Source organism: Nannobrachium achirus (assembly GCF_963921795.1).
Source record: "Nannobrachium achirus genome assembly, chromosome: 14".
In the NCBI taxonomy this organism is placed as follows: Eukaryota; Metazoa; Chordata; class Actinopteri; order Myctophiformes; family Myctophidae; genus Nannobrachium; species Nannobrachium achirus.
Window position 1 is genome coordinate 3113237 of NC_137821.1, and position 20896 is coordinate 3134132.

Below are 20896 nucleotides of genomic sequence, written 5' to 3' on the forward strand. Positions count from 1 at the left end.
CATGGGTCTGTCTAGGGGGTCCCAGGTGAGGAAAGACCCCAACCAAAAGTCAGAACGGTTATTCTGGCTGCTTTAAAAGTCTAATGAATCAACTCAGGATGTTTTAAAACCTACAAAACTCTAATATTATGAAAAAGACATTAACTGGCTAGCGTACTGTTCTGGGAGGTCCCAAAATAGATAACCCCAAGAAAGGGGGTGGGGGTCCGGAACATTTTACACCCATCATTTACTCAGTCGATTCCCTGACCCAGAAAACATAGGATTGGCATGTTTAATTAAGTTTCTAGGTTGTCTAGAAGCCAAGAAAGCACAAATTATGTATTTTATGTCGGCCATTTTGAACGTCCAAAATGGCAGCTTTGCAGGTGTCTGTGCAAATGCAAACAAAGATTTTTGGATTCCTCATGGTCTGAAGATTCCAGAAATGTATAGTTTTACTAATCTCCAAAAAAATCCAACAAATATACATAGTGGACCTGACTAAATGATGATGATGTAAATATCAGTGTCATACTTGTGTCTCTTATGTTGATAACTTGATACAAACTCATATTTTATGTATTTTCTATTTTTTTATATTTGTACACAATAGACAGAGATAAAGTGTATATTTGATCATGTAATTGTCACAGTATCAATATTGTTTCTTGTATATAAACCTTTATACTGAACCACTTGAACCCCATATACTTTATTGACTGGGGTTCCCCAGGGTTCTGTAATTGGTCCCCTGCTTTTCCCCACCTCTACACCAAATGTCTTGGGTGAAAATAGCAGATCTACAAGCTATCTGATAGCTAAGATCTACGTTACAAAGAGACACATTGTGAGCAGTGTTCATTTTAACAGAGAATTTGTGTCATATTTTAGTCATTCTGAAAAGTTTTAGTTTTAGTCTAGTTTTTGTTGACTAAATCAGGGGTTTTCAAAGTGGGTGACGGGGCACCCTGGGGTGCCGTGACGGCAGTCCAGGGGTGCCACGAGATCATTTGATAATATTTGGAATTTATTTGGACACTTGAAGAACTTGAAGTACAAATTTATTTTCAGTCAGTTCTAACCAAAAGGGCTGTTATCTCAACGTTTTCCTTGCAACATAATCACTAAAATATCGTCACTGTCGGGCAGAAACCTCTGTCGCACAAAACTAGTGAAAACAGCTAATCTACAAGCACAGTTTTGTGCTTATAGATCTGCTGTTTTCACTAGTTTAGTAAATTTTATAGGCTAGATGATAAATACAAAAAGAAAGGTTTTGGACATACAAGGTTTCCACCCGACAACGACGATATGCTATAAATATAAGGTGCTGGGAGTGAAAATGATAATGTAGGGGTGCCTCGGATTAAAAAAGATATTGATAAGGTGCCCTGAGACAAATAGGTTTGGGAACCCCTGGACTAAATAACATTAGACTTTAGTCGACTAAATCTACAGTTGATTTAGTCGACTAAAATGTATTTTTGGAGGTCTGTGATGACGTCATAATGCTCACAGTGTGTCTGTGCCGTGTTGTGAGCTTGTAGATCGGCTATTTTCAGTGTGCAACACCCACGCACACAACCAAGCATAAAATGACTTGTCTTTTAGTTCTACTGGATCTCTTCTCCACAAGTCCTTCCATGACATTTTAGTCTAGTTTTTATTTGATGAAGAAATGTGCACTTTGTCAAATATTAGTCATATACAGTAGATCATTATACCATTATTTATCTTTCATTGAATATTAATGTGATTCTGTTGTCATCGTTCACATGTTATTTTATGATCATGATATTATTGTATGATCATGTTATTGTATGATCATGATGTTATTGTATGATCATGTGTAGAAGTAATAATTGTTTAATAAATGTATCGTTGACAGTCTGTGGTTGTTCCTGTGTATTAATATTCATAGTGTTGTCAGTATAGATTCAGACTGAAGTAATTAAAGCGGGTCATGTTTGCATGTTTAGAATTGCAACAGCTGAAATGAACAATATATCAGTATTCCAGTATTAACCTGCGGGCCGCATTAAGTGAAGGTGGGGGCCGCATGTGGCCCCCGGGCCGCCAGTTGCCCTTGTATGCTCTGGATTAATGGAGTGTCTGCTAAATTACTAAATTGTTTTAGATAGTTTAGAATTGTAACGGCTGAAATCAATAATATATCAGTAGTGAAGGTGGGGGCCTCATGTGGCCCCCGGGCGGCCAGTTGCCCATTGTACTTGCCTGAATTATACGCAAACCGCGTATACTATCTACAACCGGGTACTGAAAAGCCCTGCCCTTTGAAACGTCCCATCTGCCATGTTGGCCATAGCTGATTTACATCTACTTGTAGATCATAAAAGTGAAAATAGCTGCTTGTAGATCAGCTATTTTCACCATTCTTCTTATACTGTTAGGGTTGGCAAATGTTGGAGCAGTTTTTGCCAGACCCATGAAATGGGTAGGCCTACATAAGCAAATGTCGGTCTGTCTGTCCGGGTTTTCTATATAAAGGGTATATATGATGATGACATGATGATGACATGCCTACAAAAGGCATGATGTCATAAATGATGATGACAGACAGGGGGTCTGGCACAACCAGGTTGACCTGGTCTAGTTAATAGTATAGTTTGTTGATTAATTTCGTTTCAAGTCCTTACATTGTCACTTCACCGTCATCTGGGGACCCCCTGGGGGTCCCAACCCACAGGTTGAGAACCACTGCAATACTAGGGATTTAATAAGTTATTAGAATAATAAACAGGTTGATAAAAAACACACAGGAGTCGGTAGTTGATGCCATGGTAACTTTTATGTTTGTATCGTCCAATCAAACGTCAGCTTATAGTCAGGACATTATGACATAACATTAACATTTCATACAGCACGTTGATGACATCAGCTGTGAACACACACATGACATGATGTTTGTTTACTGGACAACAAGCCTTTAAATGTTTTAATCAAACTGTCTTCAATGCCTCGGAAAAAACACCAACCCCAATCTTACCTCCTTCTCTTGACAGATGTTTTCTTTTTAGGAAATTAAACGTTTTAAAACTATTTTAAATCAAAACTGTCGGTTTATCTCCGTCATCCCCATCTGGGGCATATTTGATCAATTAAAAAAATAAAGAAAAGGTATTTAAACAAATAAAAATGTGAGCTTGTAGATCTGCTCTTTTCACAGTCTGTCGCGCGAGGAAGAAGAGAGGGCTGATGTGGTTCTTAATCTTTTTTTCAAATAAAAATTACGGTACGGTATCTTTCCTGGTGACGCATAACAAAATAAAAGGTCAAAAACAACCGTGTAAAAATAACCCACATCCAAATCACACAGAAGAAACAAAATAAATGAAAAGTCAGTGGTTCTCTCTGAGTAAAATGCCCACAACAATGAAAATGGAATGTCTTAAAAACAATCAAAATTAAACTAAAAAGAAACAAAAGAACTCATGACTGAAATACGAGGCACAAAACATCTTTCTTTTAAACAACGTTGTCAACTCTTTAAAGGACATTTTAGTTTTTTTACAACAAAGGTTCATATTTTAGATGGTCATTAGAGAAAAGAAAATATGAGTGTTAAAATGTTTTCATTTACTGCTTTCTAGTTTTAGTGATTTTAACTATTTTGATTTGCATGCATGTTCCCAGGATGGGGTCATGCGTACAAGTGACTAAATATGTATTTTTAGACACAATAAGCCCATTCCCAAGACGCACCACGATCTTTCATGGGCAGATGTGACTTATGGGAGCTAGTAGTGTTACTGTAAATAGTAAGAAAGAAATTGCTGGCGTATTGTGTATAAAAATACATATTTATCCATGTGTACGCATGCCCCCACCCACTGAAATCAAAATACTAAAATCACTAAAACAATAGAAAGCAGTAAATGAAAACATTTTATCACTCATCTTTTCTTTTCTCTATAAATTACAATCTAAAATATGAACCCTTGTTATAAAAAACTAAAGTTGTCCTTTAAAGCTATCCTTCTTTCCTCTCCTATACTCATTTATAAACTCAACTCATCAATAGTCACGTCTTCTCAAACTCTATTCCTCTGAATTAAACCGGCTTACATTTAATTTCACGTGCGCCACAGATTGTCTTATTAATAGTCCTGACTCGATAACCTGAAATAAAAAGACGATTGCCTCTTTTTCTTCTTAATAAAAACGAATCATTATTTCTCAGGGAGATTTGCAGGTCTTTTTCTATCGTCTTGAGGCTAAACTCTCTAGTCTAGAACTAGTCTCTCCCCTGCATTGTGTGTGTGTGGTTGTGTCGCCCCCTCTAGGCCACGTAGGGGAAGTGCAGCAGCAGAGCCTGTCCAGGTTTCAGGGTGAATTTGCTGAGGTCCAGCATGGATTCTGCCTCCAACGCTGGTTCTGTGGACAGCTTGACCTTGGCCTGGTCTGGTAGACCCAGCTTAGCTGTGAACGAACACACATTTCAACCATTTATTATTTTTTTAAATGTTTTTTATCCCACGATTTTTGGAACCCATTTTTTCTCACCCGGTGACTACCTCACCTGTAGTCCTGGTTTCCGCTCTCCCCCTGCCGCGCCAGGGGACATTGGGGAGCACCCGGCTGGCTAGGGGGAGGTAGTATAGAAACCAGGACTACTGCATGTTTTTGTGTGAGGGCCTATGCCCAAGGAGACACGGGGAGAACATGCAAACTCACCGCAGAAAGGCCCTATCGCCAACCCCACCTAGGGTGTGGGTGCTGATGACGCGGGTGGAGGAACACGCCCCCAGCGCCCACAGCTTCCCCCGGCGGGAATCGAACCCAGGACCTTCCAACTGTGAGGTGAAGTGCTAACCACTGCACCACCGTGCTCCCTTAACCATTTATTTATGTCCACATGAGAGATACAGTACAAGGACTAGGGGTGGGCGATATGGTGATAATTATCGTTTAGACGATACAATGTCTCCACGATATGCCTTTTCAGAGGTATCGTATGTATCGTGATACAATTGAGGGAGCCTTGTAAATAATCCTGTTTAATCGTTAATACAGAGAATCACTGCAGAATTTAAAACTTTGGTCTAAATTTTGGTCTAAATCAGTAGTTCTCAAACTTTAAGATGTCAAGGTCTCCACTTAACTCTGACAGTATACAAATGAAACCAAATGGACCCGTAAGGGTCCATTTGGTTTCATTTGTATACTGTCAGAGTTACATACTTGTAAAGTTCAATATAGACCTCCCAAAAGGAACCCAGAGAGTCTAGTTTTTGTCAAGTAACTTGAAAAATAACCACAAAAACCAAGGTGAAAAAGAATGTGATAAAATGGTGTATCGTGATGCAGCTTGGGAAAATATCGTGATATTGTATTTTTCCATATCGCCCACCCCTACTACAAGTACCTGTGTCCAGGCTTCACAGAGAGGTATTTTAGACTAGAGGTATTTTTACTCTAACTACTGTACCTGTGTCCAGGCTTCACAGTGAGGTATTTTAGACTAGAGGTATTTCTACTCTAACTACTGTACCTGTGTCCAGGCTTCACAGTGAGGTATTTTAGACTAGAGGTATTTCTACTCTAACTACTGTACCTGTGTCCAGGCTTCACAGAGAGGTATTTTAGACTAGAGGTATTTTTACTCTAACTACTGTACCTGTGTCCAGGCTTCACAGAGAGGTATTTTAGACTAGAGGTATTTTTACTCTAACTACTGTACCTGTGTCCAGGCTTCACAGAGAGGTATTTTAGACTAGAGGTATTTCTACTCTAACTACTGTACCTGTGTCCAGGCTTCACAGTGAGGTATTTTAGACTAGAGGTATTTTTACTCCAACTACTGTACCTGTGTCCAGGCTTCACAGAGAGGTATTTTAGACTAGAGGTATTTCTACTCTAACTACTGTACCTGTGTCCAGGCTTCACAGAGAGGTATTTAGACTAGAGGTATTTTTACTCTAACTACTGTACCTGTGTCCAGGCTTCACAGAGAGGTATTTTAGACTAGAGGTATTTTTACTCTAACTACTGTACCTGTGTCCAGGCTTCACAGAGAGGTATTTTAGACTAGAGGTATTTTTACTCTAACTACTGTACCTGTGTCCAGGCTTCACAGTGAGGTATTTTAGACTAGAGGTATTTTTACTCCAACTACTGTACCTGTGTCCAGGCTTCACAGTGAGGTATTTTAGACTAGAGGTATTTTTACTCTAACTACATGTACCTGTGTCCAGGCTTCACAGAGAGGTATTTTAGACTAGAGGTATTTCTACTCTAACTACTGTACCTGTGTCCAGGCTTCACAGAGAGGTATTTAGACTAGAGCAGGGGTCGGCAACCCAAAATGTTGAAAGAGCCATATTGGACCAAAAAAAAACCAAAACAAATCTGTCTGGAGCCGTAAAAAATTATAAAAGCCTTATATATCGTCGTTGTCGGGTGGAAACCTTGTATGTCCAAAACTTTGTTTTGTATTTATCATTTAAAAATGAACTAAACTAGTGAAAACAGCCGATCTACAAGCACACAACGCCTCGCGGTGCGAGGCATTGTGTGCTTGTAGATCTGCTGTTTTCACTACTTTTGTGCGACGGCCTTGTACGATGAAGCAGGGCTTTGCTTTGCGAAAGAACGTACAAATTTGAAACTTGGAGATATGAGGTTTACACCCGCCAATTTGTAATTTCCAATATATTAGGGGTCTCTAATCTCCTAATCTATGGGCCCCCCTCACAGCAGTACAGGGCCCTTTTGATCTGAAAACCCATGCAGAATAAGATCTAATTTCGCCCCTGTACCTGTGTCCAGTGTGACGGGGAGGTATTTTAGAGGTATTTCTACTCTAACTACAGTACCTGTGTCCAGGGTGACGGGGAGGTATTTTAGAGGTATTTCTACTCTAACTACAGTACCTGTGTCCAGGGTGACGGGGAGGTATTTTAGAGGTATTTCTACTCTAACTACAGTACCTGTGTCCAGGGTGACGGGGAGGTATTTTAGAGGTATTTCTACTCTAACTACAGTACCTGTGTCCAGGCTTCACAGAGAGGTACCGTTATGTTTAGAAGTACCTGTGTCCAGAGTGACGGGGAGGTATTTTAGAGGTATTTCTACTCTAACTACAGTACCTGTGTCCAGGCTTCACAGAGGTATTTTAGAGGTATTTCTACTCTAACTACAGTACCTGTGTCCAGGCTTCACAGAGGTATTTTAGAGGTATTTCTACTCTAACTACAGTACCTGTGTCCAGGCTTCACAGAGGTATTTTAGAGGTATTTCTACTCTAACTACAGTACCTGTGTCCAGGCTTCACAGAGGTATTTTAGAGGTATTTCTACTCTAACTACAGTACCTGTGTCCAGGCTTCACAGAGGTATTTTAGAGGTATTTCTACTCTAACTACAGTACCTGTGTCCAGGCTTCACAGAGGTATTTTAGAGGTATTTCTACTCTAACTACTGTACCTGTGTCCAGGCTTCACAGAGGTATTTTAGAGGTATTTCTACTCTAACTACTGTACCTGTGTCCAGGCTTCACAGAGGTATTTTAGAGGTATTTCTACTCTAACTACTGTACCTGTATCCAGAGTGACGGGGAGGTATTTTAGAGGTATTTCTACTCTAACTACAGTACCTGTGTCCAGGCTTCACAGAGGTATTTTAGAGGTATTTCTACTCTAACTACAGTACCTGTGTCCAGGCTTCACAGAGGTATTTTAGAGGTATTTCTACTCTAACTACTGTACCTGTATCCAGAGTGACGGGGAGGTATTTTAGAGGTATTTTTACTCTAACTACAGTACCTGTATCCATGGTAACGGGGAGGCATTTTAGAGGTATTTCTACTCTAACTACAGTACCTGTGTCCAGGGAGACAGAGAGGTATTTTAGAGGTATTTCTACTCTAACTACAGTACCTGTATCCAGGGTGACGGGGAGGTATTTTAGAGGTATTTCTACTCTAACTACTGTACCTGTATCCAGGGTGACAGAGAGGTATTTTAGAGGTATTTCTACTCTAACTACTCTACCTGTATCCATGGTAACGGAGAGGTATTTTAGAGGTATTTCTACTCTAACTACAGTACCTGTATCCAGGGTGACAGGGAGGTATTTTAGAGGTATTTCTACTCTAACTACTCTACCTGTATCCATGGTAACGGAGAGGTATTTTAGAGGTATTTCTACTCTAACTACAGTACCTGTGTCCAGGCTTCACAGAGAGGTATTTTAGAGGTATTTCTACTCTAACTACAGTACCTGTGTCCAGGCTTCACAGAGAGGTATTTTAGAGGTATTTCTACTCTAACTACTCTACCTGTATCCATGGTAACGGGGAGGTATTTTAGAGGTATTTCTACTCTAACTACAGTACCTGTATCCAGGGTGACAGAGAGGTATTTTAGAGGTATTTCTACTCTAACTACAGTACCTGTATCCAGGCTTCACAGAGAGGTATTTTAGAGGTATTTCTACTCTAACTACAGTACCTGTGTCCAGGGTGACAGAGAGGTATTTTAGAGGTATTTCTACTCTAACTACAGTACCTGTGTCCAGGGTGACAGAGAGGTATTTTAGAGGTATTTCTACTCTAACTACTGTACCTGTATCCAGAGTGACGGGGAGGTATTTTAGAGGTATTTCTACTCTAACTACAGTACCTGTATCCAGGGTGACAGAGAGGTATTTTAGAGGTATTTCTACTCTAACTACTCTACCTGTATCCATGGTAACGGGGAGGTATTTTAGAGGTATTTCTACTCTAACTACTGTACCTGTGTCCAGGCTTCACAGTGAGGTATTTTAGAGGTATTTCTACTCTAACTACTCTACCTGTATCCATGGTAACGGGGAGGTATTTTAGAGGTATTTCTACTCTAACTACAGTACCTGTATCCATGGTAACGGGGAGGTATTTTAGAGGTATTTCTACTCTAACTACTCTACCTGTATCCATGGTAACGGGGAGGTATTTTAGAGGTATTTCTACTCTAACTACTGTACCTGTGTCCAGGGTGACAGAGAGGTATTTTAGAGGTATTTCTACTCTAACTACTGTACCTGTATCCAGGGTGACAGAGAGGTATTTTAGAGGTATTTCTACTCTAACTACAGTACCTGTATCCAGAGTGACAGAGAGGTATTTTAGAGGTATTTCTACTCTAACTACAGTACCTGTGTCCAGGGTGACAGAGAGGTATTTTAGAGGTATTTCTACTCTAACTACTGTACCTGTATCCAGGGTGACAGAGAGGTATTTTAGAGGTATTTCTACTCTAACTACAGTACCTGTGTCCAGGGTGACAGAGAGGTATTTTAGAGGTATTTCTACTCTAACTACAGTACCTGTATCCAGTGTGACAGTGAGGTATTTTAGAGGTATTTCTACTCTAACTACAGTACCTGTATCCATGGTAACGGGGAGGTATTTTAGAGGTATTTCTACTCTAACTACTGTACCTGTGTCCAGGGTGACGGGGAGGTATTTTAGAGGTATTTCTACTCTAACTACAGTACCTGTGTCCAGGGTGACAGAGAGGTATTTTAGAGGTATTTCTACTCTAACTACAGTACCTGTATCCAGTGTGACAGTGAGGTATTTTAGAGGTATTTCTACTCTAACTACAGTACCTGTATCCATGGTAACGGGGAGGTATTTTAGAGGTATTTCTACTCTAACTACTGTACCTGTGTCCAGGGTGACGGGGAGGTATTTTAGAGGTATTTCTACTCTAACTACAGTACCTGTGTCCAGAGTGACGGGGAGGTATTTTAGAGGTATTTCTACTCTAACTACAGTACCTGTGTCCAGAGTGACGGGGAGGTATTTTAGAGGTATTTCTACTCTAACTACTCTACCTGTATCCATGGTAACGGGGAGGTATTTTAGAGGTATTTCTACTCTAACTACAGTACCTGTATCCATGGTAACGGGGAGGTATTTTAGAGGTATTTCTACTCTAACTACAGTACCTGTGTCCAGGGTGACAGAGAGGTATTTTAGAGGTATTTCTACTCTAACTACTCTACCTGTATCCATGGTAACGGGGAGGTATTTTAGAGGTATTTCTACTCTAACTACTCTACCTGTATCCATGGTAACGGGGAGGTATTTTAGAGGTATTTCTACTCTAACTACTCTACCTGTATCCATGGTAACGGGGAGGTATTTTAGAGGTATTTCTACTCTAACTACTCTACCTGTATCCATGGTAACGGGGAGGTATTTTAGAGGTATTTCTACTCTAACTACAGTACCTGTATCCATGGTAACGGGGAGGTATTTTAGAGGTATTTCTACTCTAACTACTCTACCTGTATCCATGGTAACGGGGAGGTATTTTAGAGGTATTTCTACTCTAACTACTCTACCTGTATCCATGGTAACGGGGAGGTATTTTAGAGGTATTTCTACTCTAACTACCAGTACCTGTGTCCAGGGTGACAGAGAGGTATTTTAGAGGTATTTCTACTCTAACTACTCTACCTGTATCCATGGTAACGGGGAGGTATTTTAGAGGTATTTCTACTCTAACTACAGTACCTGTATCCATGGTAACGGGGAGGTATTTTAGAGGTATTTCTACTCTAACTACTCTACCTGTATCCATGGTAACGGGGAGGTATTTTAGAGGTATTTCTACTCTAACTACTGTACCTGTATCCATGGTAACGGGGAGGTATTTTAGAGGTATTTCTACTCTAACTACAGTACCTGTATCCAGGGTGACAGGGAGGTATTTTAGAGGTATTTCTACTCTAACTACTCTACCTGTATCCATGGTAACGGGGAGGTATTTTAGAGGTATTTCTACTCTAACTACAGTACCTGTATCCAGGGTGACGGGGAGGTATTTTAGAGGTATTTCTACTCTAACTACTCTACCTGTATCCATGGTAACGGGGAGGTATTTTAGAGGTATTTCTACTCTAACTACAGTACCTGTGTCCAGGGTGACAGAGAGGTATTTTAGAGGTATTTCTACTCTAACTACAGTACCTGTGTCCAGGGTGACAGAGAGGTATTTTAGAGGTATTTTTACTCTAACTACTCTACCTGTATCCATGGTAACGGGGAGGTATTTTAGAGGTATTTCTACTCTAACTACAGTACCTGTATCCATGGTAACGGGGAGGTATTTTAGAGGTATTTCTACTCTAACTACTCTACCTGTATCCATGGTAACGGGGAGGTATTTTAGAGGTATTTCTACTCTAACTACAGTACCTGTATCCATGGTAACGGGGAGGTATTTTAGAGGTATTTCTACTCTAACTACTCTACCTGTATCCATGGTAACGGGGAGGTATTTTAGAGGTATTTCTACTCTAACTACTCTACCTGTATCCATGGTAACGGGGAGGTATTTTAGAGGTATTTCTACTCTAACTACAGTACCTGTATCCAGGGTGACAGAGAGGTATTTTAGAGGTATTTCTACTCTAACTACAGTACCTGTATCCATGGTAACGGGGAGGTCTGCGTCGCCCCAGTTGCTGGCGGAGACGAAGCGGTCGCTCTGGTCCCACAGCCTGAGGAACACCATGTGGGCGGGGCCAGAGGAGAGCGCAGTGTAGTCTCCGTGCAGCAGGGAGCGCTCTTTCCCCCGCAGGTCGCTCAGGGACTTGAACCACTTGCGCGTGGCGGCGCGCTCCTCCCTCTCCGCCTGCGACACAAAGACGTACGTTTGTGGTTAGGAAAAATACGTTGTTTTTTAAAATTAAAACCCATTCAGAACGCGTACACATTATTGTGTATTCATTGTTTTATGATTTAACTGTTGAAAAATAGCAGATATACAAGCTCACAGCGCGGCACTCATCTGCTATTTTTGAAAAATCTTGTTTTTCTCTCCAAGTCGTTGAATATATCTTTTTAAAAGCGAACGTTTGTAACTCAAATATTTGCTTCTGGGTGGTCCCTGGAACAACACATTTTGAGATGGGGGTCCGCGGCCAAATATGTGTAATTTTGGGGGTCCTTGACGTGAAAGAGTTTGAGAACCACTGATTTAGAAGACATTTATAGAATCGGGTATACACATATGCGTGAAACATCTTCTCCGTAACGTCTCAGAACAAGGGGGGGAGGTCCAATGCATTGTCAATGGAAGGTTGTTTGGTGTTTTGTCGTTGCCGTGTCTCAAGCCTGTGGTTGAGCTAGCGACACGGCAACGACAAAACACCAAACAGCCTTTCATTGACAATGCATTGGACCTCCCCCTCCCCCCCTCATTCTGATACCCCTCCCCCCCTCATTCTGATACGATACGGACACGATAGCTGTCGCAACTGTGTGTAGGGCGCCTTAGGGTTAGGGTGGATTGAAGAGGGTTCATTGACCAGAGAAGAGGGGGGGGGGGGGGGGGGGAAAGGGTGTGAATAGGGTATATTTGTGATGACAACACTTCTGTACATTTCCTCAAGTAAAATTGTACTTTAACTTCAGTGAAAAAACATACAGGCAGAAACACTGTCAAGTTTATAAGTAGGCCTACGTTCATTATGTAACACATAATGTATAACATTACAGTAACAACACACTATTCCCTGTATTATTTAAAATAAACTGTAAAAAATAAAACTACTGCATGTTTAAATATCCTTGTTGTCACTCAGACTTTAAACTACTGCACGTTTAAATATCCTTGTTGTCACTCAGACTTTAAACTACTGCATGTTTAAATATCCTTGTTGTCACTCAGACTTTAAACTACTGCATGTTTAAATATCCTTGTTGTCACTCACACTTTAAACTACTGCATGTTTAAATATCCTTGTTGTCACTCAGACTTTAAACTACTGCATGTTTAAATAGATTCCTTGTTGTCAGACTTTTAGAGCTTGACCAATCCTCTGCTTGTCATTTGGCGCCCTCTGTCCCTGAAACAGTGGAAGTGCAACAGCATTCACACAACATTTTCACAACTTTTGGAATAAAAACACAACCAAATGTTACAATGTTACAATATTTAATGTAACGTTTTTATAAATAATATATTTTATGAATAAAACATAATCCTGTTCGTCTCCTCACACATTGCTGCCTCTCAGGATAATACGATAATAACAACAATAATGGTAATATGGAATAAAACTAAATAAAATACAGATAGGAATGACCTCAAGTGTGAAAATAATGATTTACAGTTTACACACATACAGACAAATATTATGAAAACATAATTTCATTGGCTGTGCTGTGGGTCCAGAGGTCACATACGATTGAAAAGAAACTACTGTCATTAATTGGCTTCCACAGTCTCTGTGGCGCAACCGGTTAGCGCGTTCGGCTGTTAACCGAAAGGTTGGTGGTTCGAATCCACCCAGGGACGGAGATGTTTTTAACATCAGAAACAACAAACCCTGCTCCAACTCCACAACGATCAAGAGAAGGTGATTGGTTCATTTGGCTTCCTGCCCCGCCCCCCCAAGACCGGCCACTTTGTAAACAGAAGCCACGTGTAGTGGAGAGAGAGAAAGAGACAGTGATTTATGCTTAGCCTAGCCTAGCACAGCACAGCTAACATCTATCTGATTGATTGATTGAAGACTTTGTAGACCCATTTCTTGTTTACACGTTTGAGACTAAATGCACAGGTGACTGTATCATGTAATCAATTCCCACCAAACCTGTTGTTTTGGGGAGCGCTGGTTTCATTGGCTAATTTTGGTACCGACCTGCGCGCGCATCTAGGTTCTTATCAGTGTAACGTGGAACAGAAATGCATTAATTAGAAGTTTGCATAAGAACAACGGGTACAGTTTTGTGATGGGAGGCTACAGTTCACTGGTACAAGGTCTATTAAAAGGACATCCTAGAAAGGCACTTGGCTTATTTCCACAGGAAACCATTGAAGTATCTCATATAGCCTATCCACCCATGTTAACACTAGCAGTTGCAGTGTGATGTATGGCTAAGCCAGGCTACCTTAGGCTAGCTGTGACACTTTGTGACTGTCGATGTATTTGATCAGATCTAGTTTATATGGATTATATGGACCACTGCCAACCTCATGCAGAGGAGATGAAAAGGACGAGTGTTAATATATGAGGAAGAGTTTGTTTTCTGTTTTAACCCGACACATTCAGTTTGCTAACATGTTTCCTGTTTGATTGATTGAAGAATGTAATAGACGGTTGCATAGGAAAAGGTACAGTTTCATGACGGTACAGTTCACTGGTACAAGGTCTACTAAAAGGAGATCCAAGAAAAGACTAAGCTTATTTCCATAGGAAACCATTTAAGTATCTCATATAACATTGAATGTGACAGACGGATAGAACACAGTACTATGCAGTAGATATAGTAAAAAATAGGTAAATACAAAGGAGGGTCACGGGAAGCTGGGCTAGGTTTGTTATTGCCAGTTGCGAATGGCTGCTGCCTGTAAGTGGTTTTTCAGGGCGATTTTAAAGGATGCTAGGAAACCACACTCCTTTAAGGCCTTCGGCAGGGCGTTCCACATTTTGGTTGTATAGCAGAAGAACGAGTTTGACCATTTGTTTGAGTTGACTTGAACGTGATCTGTGGCGCTGCCTCTGGTGTTGTAATTGTGGATGTCCTTAACGTTTATAAAGTATTTTGCCTGGTACATGGTTAGATCCTAGTAAGCTTTCTGGCTTATTTGCACAGGAACCCAGTTTATGTAACTCATAATGACAGACAGACAGACAGAACATGTACAGTACTATGCATATAGGATACCGTGGTGATGAGCGGTGAGGTGAGCACAAGAAGGAAGGCCAAGCAGGATCCTAATCAGTTTGTTTTGGGCTGTTTTGAGCTTAGATTTTAAGGCATTTGGGGCACGCATCGTGATACCATGCATGGACGACGTTGAATATTGCGTGTCTGATACTTTTATCAGGCTTGCTTTACTAGCATGGGTACGATGTCAGCCGTTGCAACACATTCGGGTTGGCCTTTAAAACACCAAATGACTGAAGCAAAGTAAGACATCTTTATGCATTGCCCACACCCCCAAAGCGGGGGGTCTGGGGGTCCTCCCCCAGATATTTTTTAACATAGTAGATGGGATGGGGTCAAAATTCAGGAGACTCCTGCCGGATTCAGGAGGGTTGGCAACCCTGAAAAAGCAGGGATCATGTCGCTCCCTGCTTTTGTCACTCCCTGACACTACGTGTCATCTGTTCGACACCCGACTCTAACCCTCACCCTAACCTTAACCTCTAACCCTCACCCTCACCTTAACCTCTAACCCTCACCCTAACCTTAACCTCTAACCCTCACCCTAACCTTAACCTCTAACCCTCACCCTAACCCTAACCTTAACCTCTAACCCTCACCCTAACCTTAACCTCTAACCCTAACCCTAACCTTAACCTCCGTGGAGTGAGTCTCTAACCCTCACCCTAACCTTAACCTCCGTGGAGTGAGTCTCTAACCCTCACCCTAACCTTAACCTCCGTGGAGTGAGTCTCTAACCCTCACCCTAACCTTAACCTCCGTGGAGTGAGTCTCTAACCCTAACCCTAACCTTAACCTCCGTGGAGTGAGTCTCTAACCCTCACCCTAACCTTAACCTCCGTGGAGTGAGTCTCTAACCCTCACCCTAACCTTAACCTCCGTGGAGTGAGTCGCTAACCCTCACCCTAACCTTAACCCCCGTGGAGTGAGTCTCTAACCCTCACCCTAACCTTAACCTCCGTGGAGTGAGTCGCTAACCCTCACCCTAACCTTAACCCCCGTGGAGTGAGTCGCTAACCCTCACCCTAACCTTAACCTCCGTGGAGTGAGTCTCTAACCCTCACCCTAACCTTAACCTCCGTGGAGTGAGTCGCTAACCCTCCGGTCGAAATGATGGGCGTTCCCCAAAAAGCATGGTAAGTTGACTGTCACTGTACATCATGGATACATTGTTGCTGTTGTGCAAACAGATTAGCTACAGCACTGAGACGTGTTAATTTCATGAGGTTTTGTTAGCTTGGTTTGTACTGAGTCAGGATGATAGTTTCTCCCTCTACAGATCCTGCTAAAACGATTTGAATATTATGTAAAAGTTCATTTTCTTGTGTAATATTTAACATTTTAACCTTTCATATATTCTAATCCAGATTCATTGTGCATGCAGTGAAATATTCAAAAATCCATATTTCTAAATATTAGAATATTACATGCGTCCAAGGATTTATAATACAGAAATGTCAAACTTCTGAAAGGTTGTGTTCATTTATGCACTCAGTACTTGGTCTGGAATACTTTTGAACAAATGTCTTCATCGATGGGGCGTGGCATGAAGGTGGTCAGCCTGTGGTACTGCGTCTGCTGAGGTGTTATGGAAGCCCAGGTTTATATTATAAATATATTTATATTATAGTTATAATGGCATGAAGGTGGTCAGTCTGTGGTACTGCTGAGGTGTTATGGAAGCCCAGGTTTATATTATAAATATATTTATATTATAGTTATAATGGCATGAAGGTGGTCAGCCTGTGGTACTGCTGAGGTGTTATGGAAGCCCAGGTTTATATTATAAATATATTTATATTATAGTTATAATGGCATGAAGGTGGTCAGCCTGTGGTACTGCTGAGGTGTTATGGAAGCCCAGGTTTATATTATAAATATATTTATATTATAGTTATAATGGCATGAAGGTGGTCAGCCTGTGGTACTGCTGAGGTGTTATGGAAGCCCAGGTTTATATTATAAATATATTTATATTATAGTTATAATGGCATGAAGGTGGTCAGCCTGTGGTACTGCTGAGGTGTTATGGAAGCCCAGGTTTATATTATAAATATATTTATATTATAGTTATAATGGCATGAAGGTGGTCAGTCTGTGGTACTGCTGAGGTGTTATGGAAGCCCAGGTTTATATTATAAATATATTTATATTATAGTTATAATGGCATGAAGGTGGTCAGCCTGTGGTACTGCTGAGGTGTTATGGAAGCCCAGGTTTATATTATAAATATATTTATATTATAGTTATAATGGCATGAAGGTGGTCAGCCTGTGGTACTGCTGAGGTGTTATGGAAGCCCAGGTTTGCTTTGATGGAGGCCTTAAGCTCATGTGTGTGGTTGAGTGTGGTGTCTCTCATCAACACAGATTCTCTGTGGGGTTCAGGTCAGGCCAGTTGGCTGCTCAGTTAAGCCCAGTAATACCATCTGTATCACTGCTCACTGTAGGAGCCATTATGATGGAGGCATATTATATTTGTTAGGTTGTAGTATTATTTATTGTCTCTAGATGTGACAGTCCTGGTGCTTATTTGTTCCTCCAGTGGGTTCTAAATGGACCCTTACAGGTCCATGGGTTTCCACTGATACCATTGATCTCCAGAACCAACCGTCTCAGTTCAGTCAGTGTGTTGCTGTTTGCATGACTTTCATCATTGACTGATTATTATTGTTGTCACTGAAGGTCCACTATTTACACAATGTGGCCACAGGGTGGCGTCTGAGTGCAGCATCATGTGGTGTATTTGTCATTAGTAGTGATAACAGAGCAGTAGAACATTTATTTGTTTTGACTAAATAATGTATGATTACTTTAGTGTTGTTAGTGTGGTTGCCCTGTAGAGATTATATAGTTTAATTCATATTAATTTATTAGTGAATACATTTTCTCCATTGACTTGAATGTGAAGTAAACTTTTCCCCAAGGGAGATGGTGTAGGAGAGACAGACAGTTGGACAGCTGAGAGGGAGATAGTTTTACTCTATTCTATTCTTACATGTTTATCTTTAACGCTTTATTTCAATATTTTTAAATTGATTGTCCTTTTTCAATTGTTTTGCCCCCCAAAAGGGCTGGTCCTAGAATTCCCCTTTCTATGTGACATACAGTATATGACATCATAATGATGGTCTATGTAACATACAGTATATGACATCATAATGATGGTCTATGTAACATACAGTATTATGAAATCATAATGATGGTCTATGATGTACAGTATATGACATCATAATGATGGTCAATGTGACATACAGTATATGACATCATAATGATGGTCTATGATGTACAGTATATGACATCATAATGATGGTCTATGTGACATACAGTATATGACATCATAATGATGGTCAATGTGACATACAGTATATGACATCATAATGATGGTCTATGTGATATACAGTATATGACATCATAATGATGGTCTATGTAACATACAGTATATGACATCATAATGATGGTCTATGTGACATACAGTATATGACATCATAATGATGGTCTAGGTGATATACAGTATATGACATCATAATGATGGTCTATGTGACATACAGTATATGACATCATAATGATGGTCTATGTGACATACAGTATATGACATCATAATGATGGTCTATGTGACATCAAAGCAGATGCCAGGACAATAATTGTCTTTTTGTTTCTATAACATACAACACATGTTGACATGGTAGTACAGTCAGTAGTGCTGTTGCCTCACAGCTATGGATTCCCTCTGGGGGACGCTGTGGGTACTGGGGGCGTGTTCTCTCCTCCATGTCATCAGCACCCGCACCCTACTGTAGGTGGGGTTGGTGAAAGGGCCTTTCTGTTTGCATGTACCAATGTCTCACACTAGAGGTTCGCGGCCCTTCGGGCCGCTCACATCTAGAGTCCACGCCCGCTTTTTTTTTTTTTTTTAATTAAAAAAAAAAAAATGAAAAAAAAAAAGTTTTTTTTTGAAAAAAAAAAAAAGTTTTTTTGAATAAAAAAAAGTTTTGGCCTAATTGTGTTATCATTGTTACTGTAATAGGCCTGCCAATGTTTTATTTTCATTATTTCAATGTTTTCATTTTAGCAACACACACACACACACACACACACACACACACACACACACACACACACACACACACACACACACACACACACACACACACACACAGACAGACAGACAGACAGTATCTTGCTGTGAACTCTAGATGTGAGTGGCCCGAAGGGCCGCGAACTTCTTGTAAGATACAGGCTCTCGGCTAGCTAGCCCAGTAACAGTGGATTCTAGTTTGTTAATTCCAGAAGAAAAGCTTGGTTGCTGGTTGGCTATTTCATCTTCCCCCCTGGACCCCCTGGACCCAGGGTATGGTATATAGCTGCATACCCCTGCCATACCCAAGTGACGCCCCTGATCCTAGCGATTGAGACTCTCTCTCTCTCTCTCTCTCTCTCTCTCTCTCCCCCTGTGCAGCACCCCCCCCCCCCTTCCCTCTTGTAACCGGAGACTCTCTCTCTCTCTCTCTCTCTCTCTCTCTCTCTCTCTCTTGCTCTCTAGCGAATGAGCGGACGGCATAGGGTTGTGGGCGGTATTCCTTACGCTCTTCTCCCTACAAGGTACGTTCTTCTCCCTACCGTTGAGTCGAAGTAGAGTTGGAGTGGATGTCAGAGGTAGGCCTACCCCAAGCAGTACCTCTGTGTACCACTAGAGGCACATGTACCCCCATTTGAGAAGCACTGCTATTACTATGACATATAACACATACTGTTACTGTAGGTGTGGCAAGTCGTGTGGCAAGTATTGGGAGCTGATGGTAGGTGTGTGGCGCTCCACCTCAGCAATCCATCTCCCAGGGGTCTTGTGTGTGTGTGTGTGTGTGTGTGTGTGTGTGTGTGTGTGTGTGTGTGTGTGTGTGTGTGTGTGTGTGTGTGTGTGTGTGTGTGTGTGTGTGTGTGTGTGTGTGTGTGTGTGTGTGTGTGAGAGAGAGAGAGAGAGAGAGAGAGAGAATAGGTGAAAGTAATGCAAATTAAAAAGCACTTTGGATAAAGGCGCTATATTTAAATGCACCATTTATCATTGTTGTTAACGTGGATGAGATGATTATGAATAACTAACCTCTTGTAGCCTACAACCATCTCACCTTCTTGTAATGCTAACAACGATAGCATGTGACCCTCAGGGCTGCAGGCCTTGTAGGCTCAAGCATATCTTTATGGACTCTGGACTGTGGTGCCCAGTTCCACTATATGCTTATCTTATTGCTTGTTGTAGCCCATTTGATGTTTTTATTTTATTTTTTATTGCTATGTATTTATTCCATCTGAAGGTACTATGATATTGTGATATTGAGGTTGCTATGACTACGTCTAGAGCAGAGCGTAGGCAGTGTTCAGGCTGTAGAGCATCACAGAGGAAGTGGTTTACTCGTCCCACTAAAAAATCTCCCATTCATTTTCCCCATAGACTTTTACAATAATATTTATAACTCGAAAATGTTGTTCCTTCAAAACAATTGTGGGCTCGCTTCAAGCCAGAAAACAATGGCTATAAAAGTACAAAATGTCAAGATCGCAGGCAGTGCTCTCTTTTACTGACGCAAGCGGACGCTGCATGCATGATTTGAGGCATTTTGTTCCAAAAATGTCTTATGCAAAAGTTGACCCGCTGGTGGCGCTATAACAGGCCAATGTGAGAAGGGTGGCTTTTGTTCCTTGACCTAGTGGGAATGTGCTTGCAAGATTTCACGCACATCGCAGGCTGTGTTCATGATTTAAGGTGTTTTTGGCCACTTTATCGCTGCTTGCAGCTATATTTATTTATTTTTTCCTTATTTTGTGTGCACTTCATAGGCATGTTAGATAAAGGTCATTAGATTGTGTGTAGAATGTTTCATGCTAATTGCAAAATAAAATCCTAGAATAAAAACGGGTTTAAGCGTTTCACAAACTGCTCAAAATGATATAGCGCCCCCCCTTTGGCATAAACAGCATGGATGAACTGAGGAATTGCAACTTGTGGTTCTCCTGTCGTCATGGTAACATGGAGTGGTGGTTTCCTGGAACTTCAATGTGCTTCCTGTCATTCTGTCATTCTGTCTGTCACAGAGTGCTGTGTACACGTAACTTCTAAACGTAACTTCCGTTTTAGAAGAAACCAATACCAAATGTATGGAGGGGGGGTTGAGGTCTGATCTGTGGCATAAGTAGTACAAGTACGTATAGCCTATATGTTGCTCATA

At 41.0% G+C, this 20896-nt stretch overlaps 1 protein-coding gene across 1 annotated transcript; it reads right to left on the reverse strand.

The window, feature by feature from the left end:
* Positions 1-3563: 3563 nt before the first annotated feature.
* LOC308298573 (amino acid transporter heavy chain SLC3A2-like) lies at positions 3564-12466 on the reverse strand (the record flags this gene model as incomplete). Its single annotated transcript, XM_080742218.1, has 3 exons — positions 3564-4422; positions 11419-11629; positions 12461-12466. The coding sequence occupies 3 exons, from the start codon at positions 12464-12466 to the stop codon at positions 4283-4285; spliced, it is 357 nt and encodes a 118-aa protein (XP_080598344.1). The 3' UTR covers positions 3564-4282.
* Positions 12467-20896: the final 8430 nt, after the last annotated feature.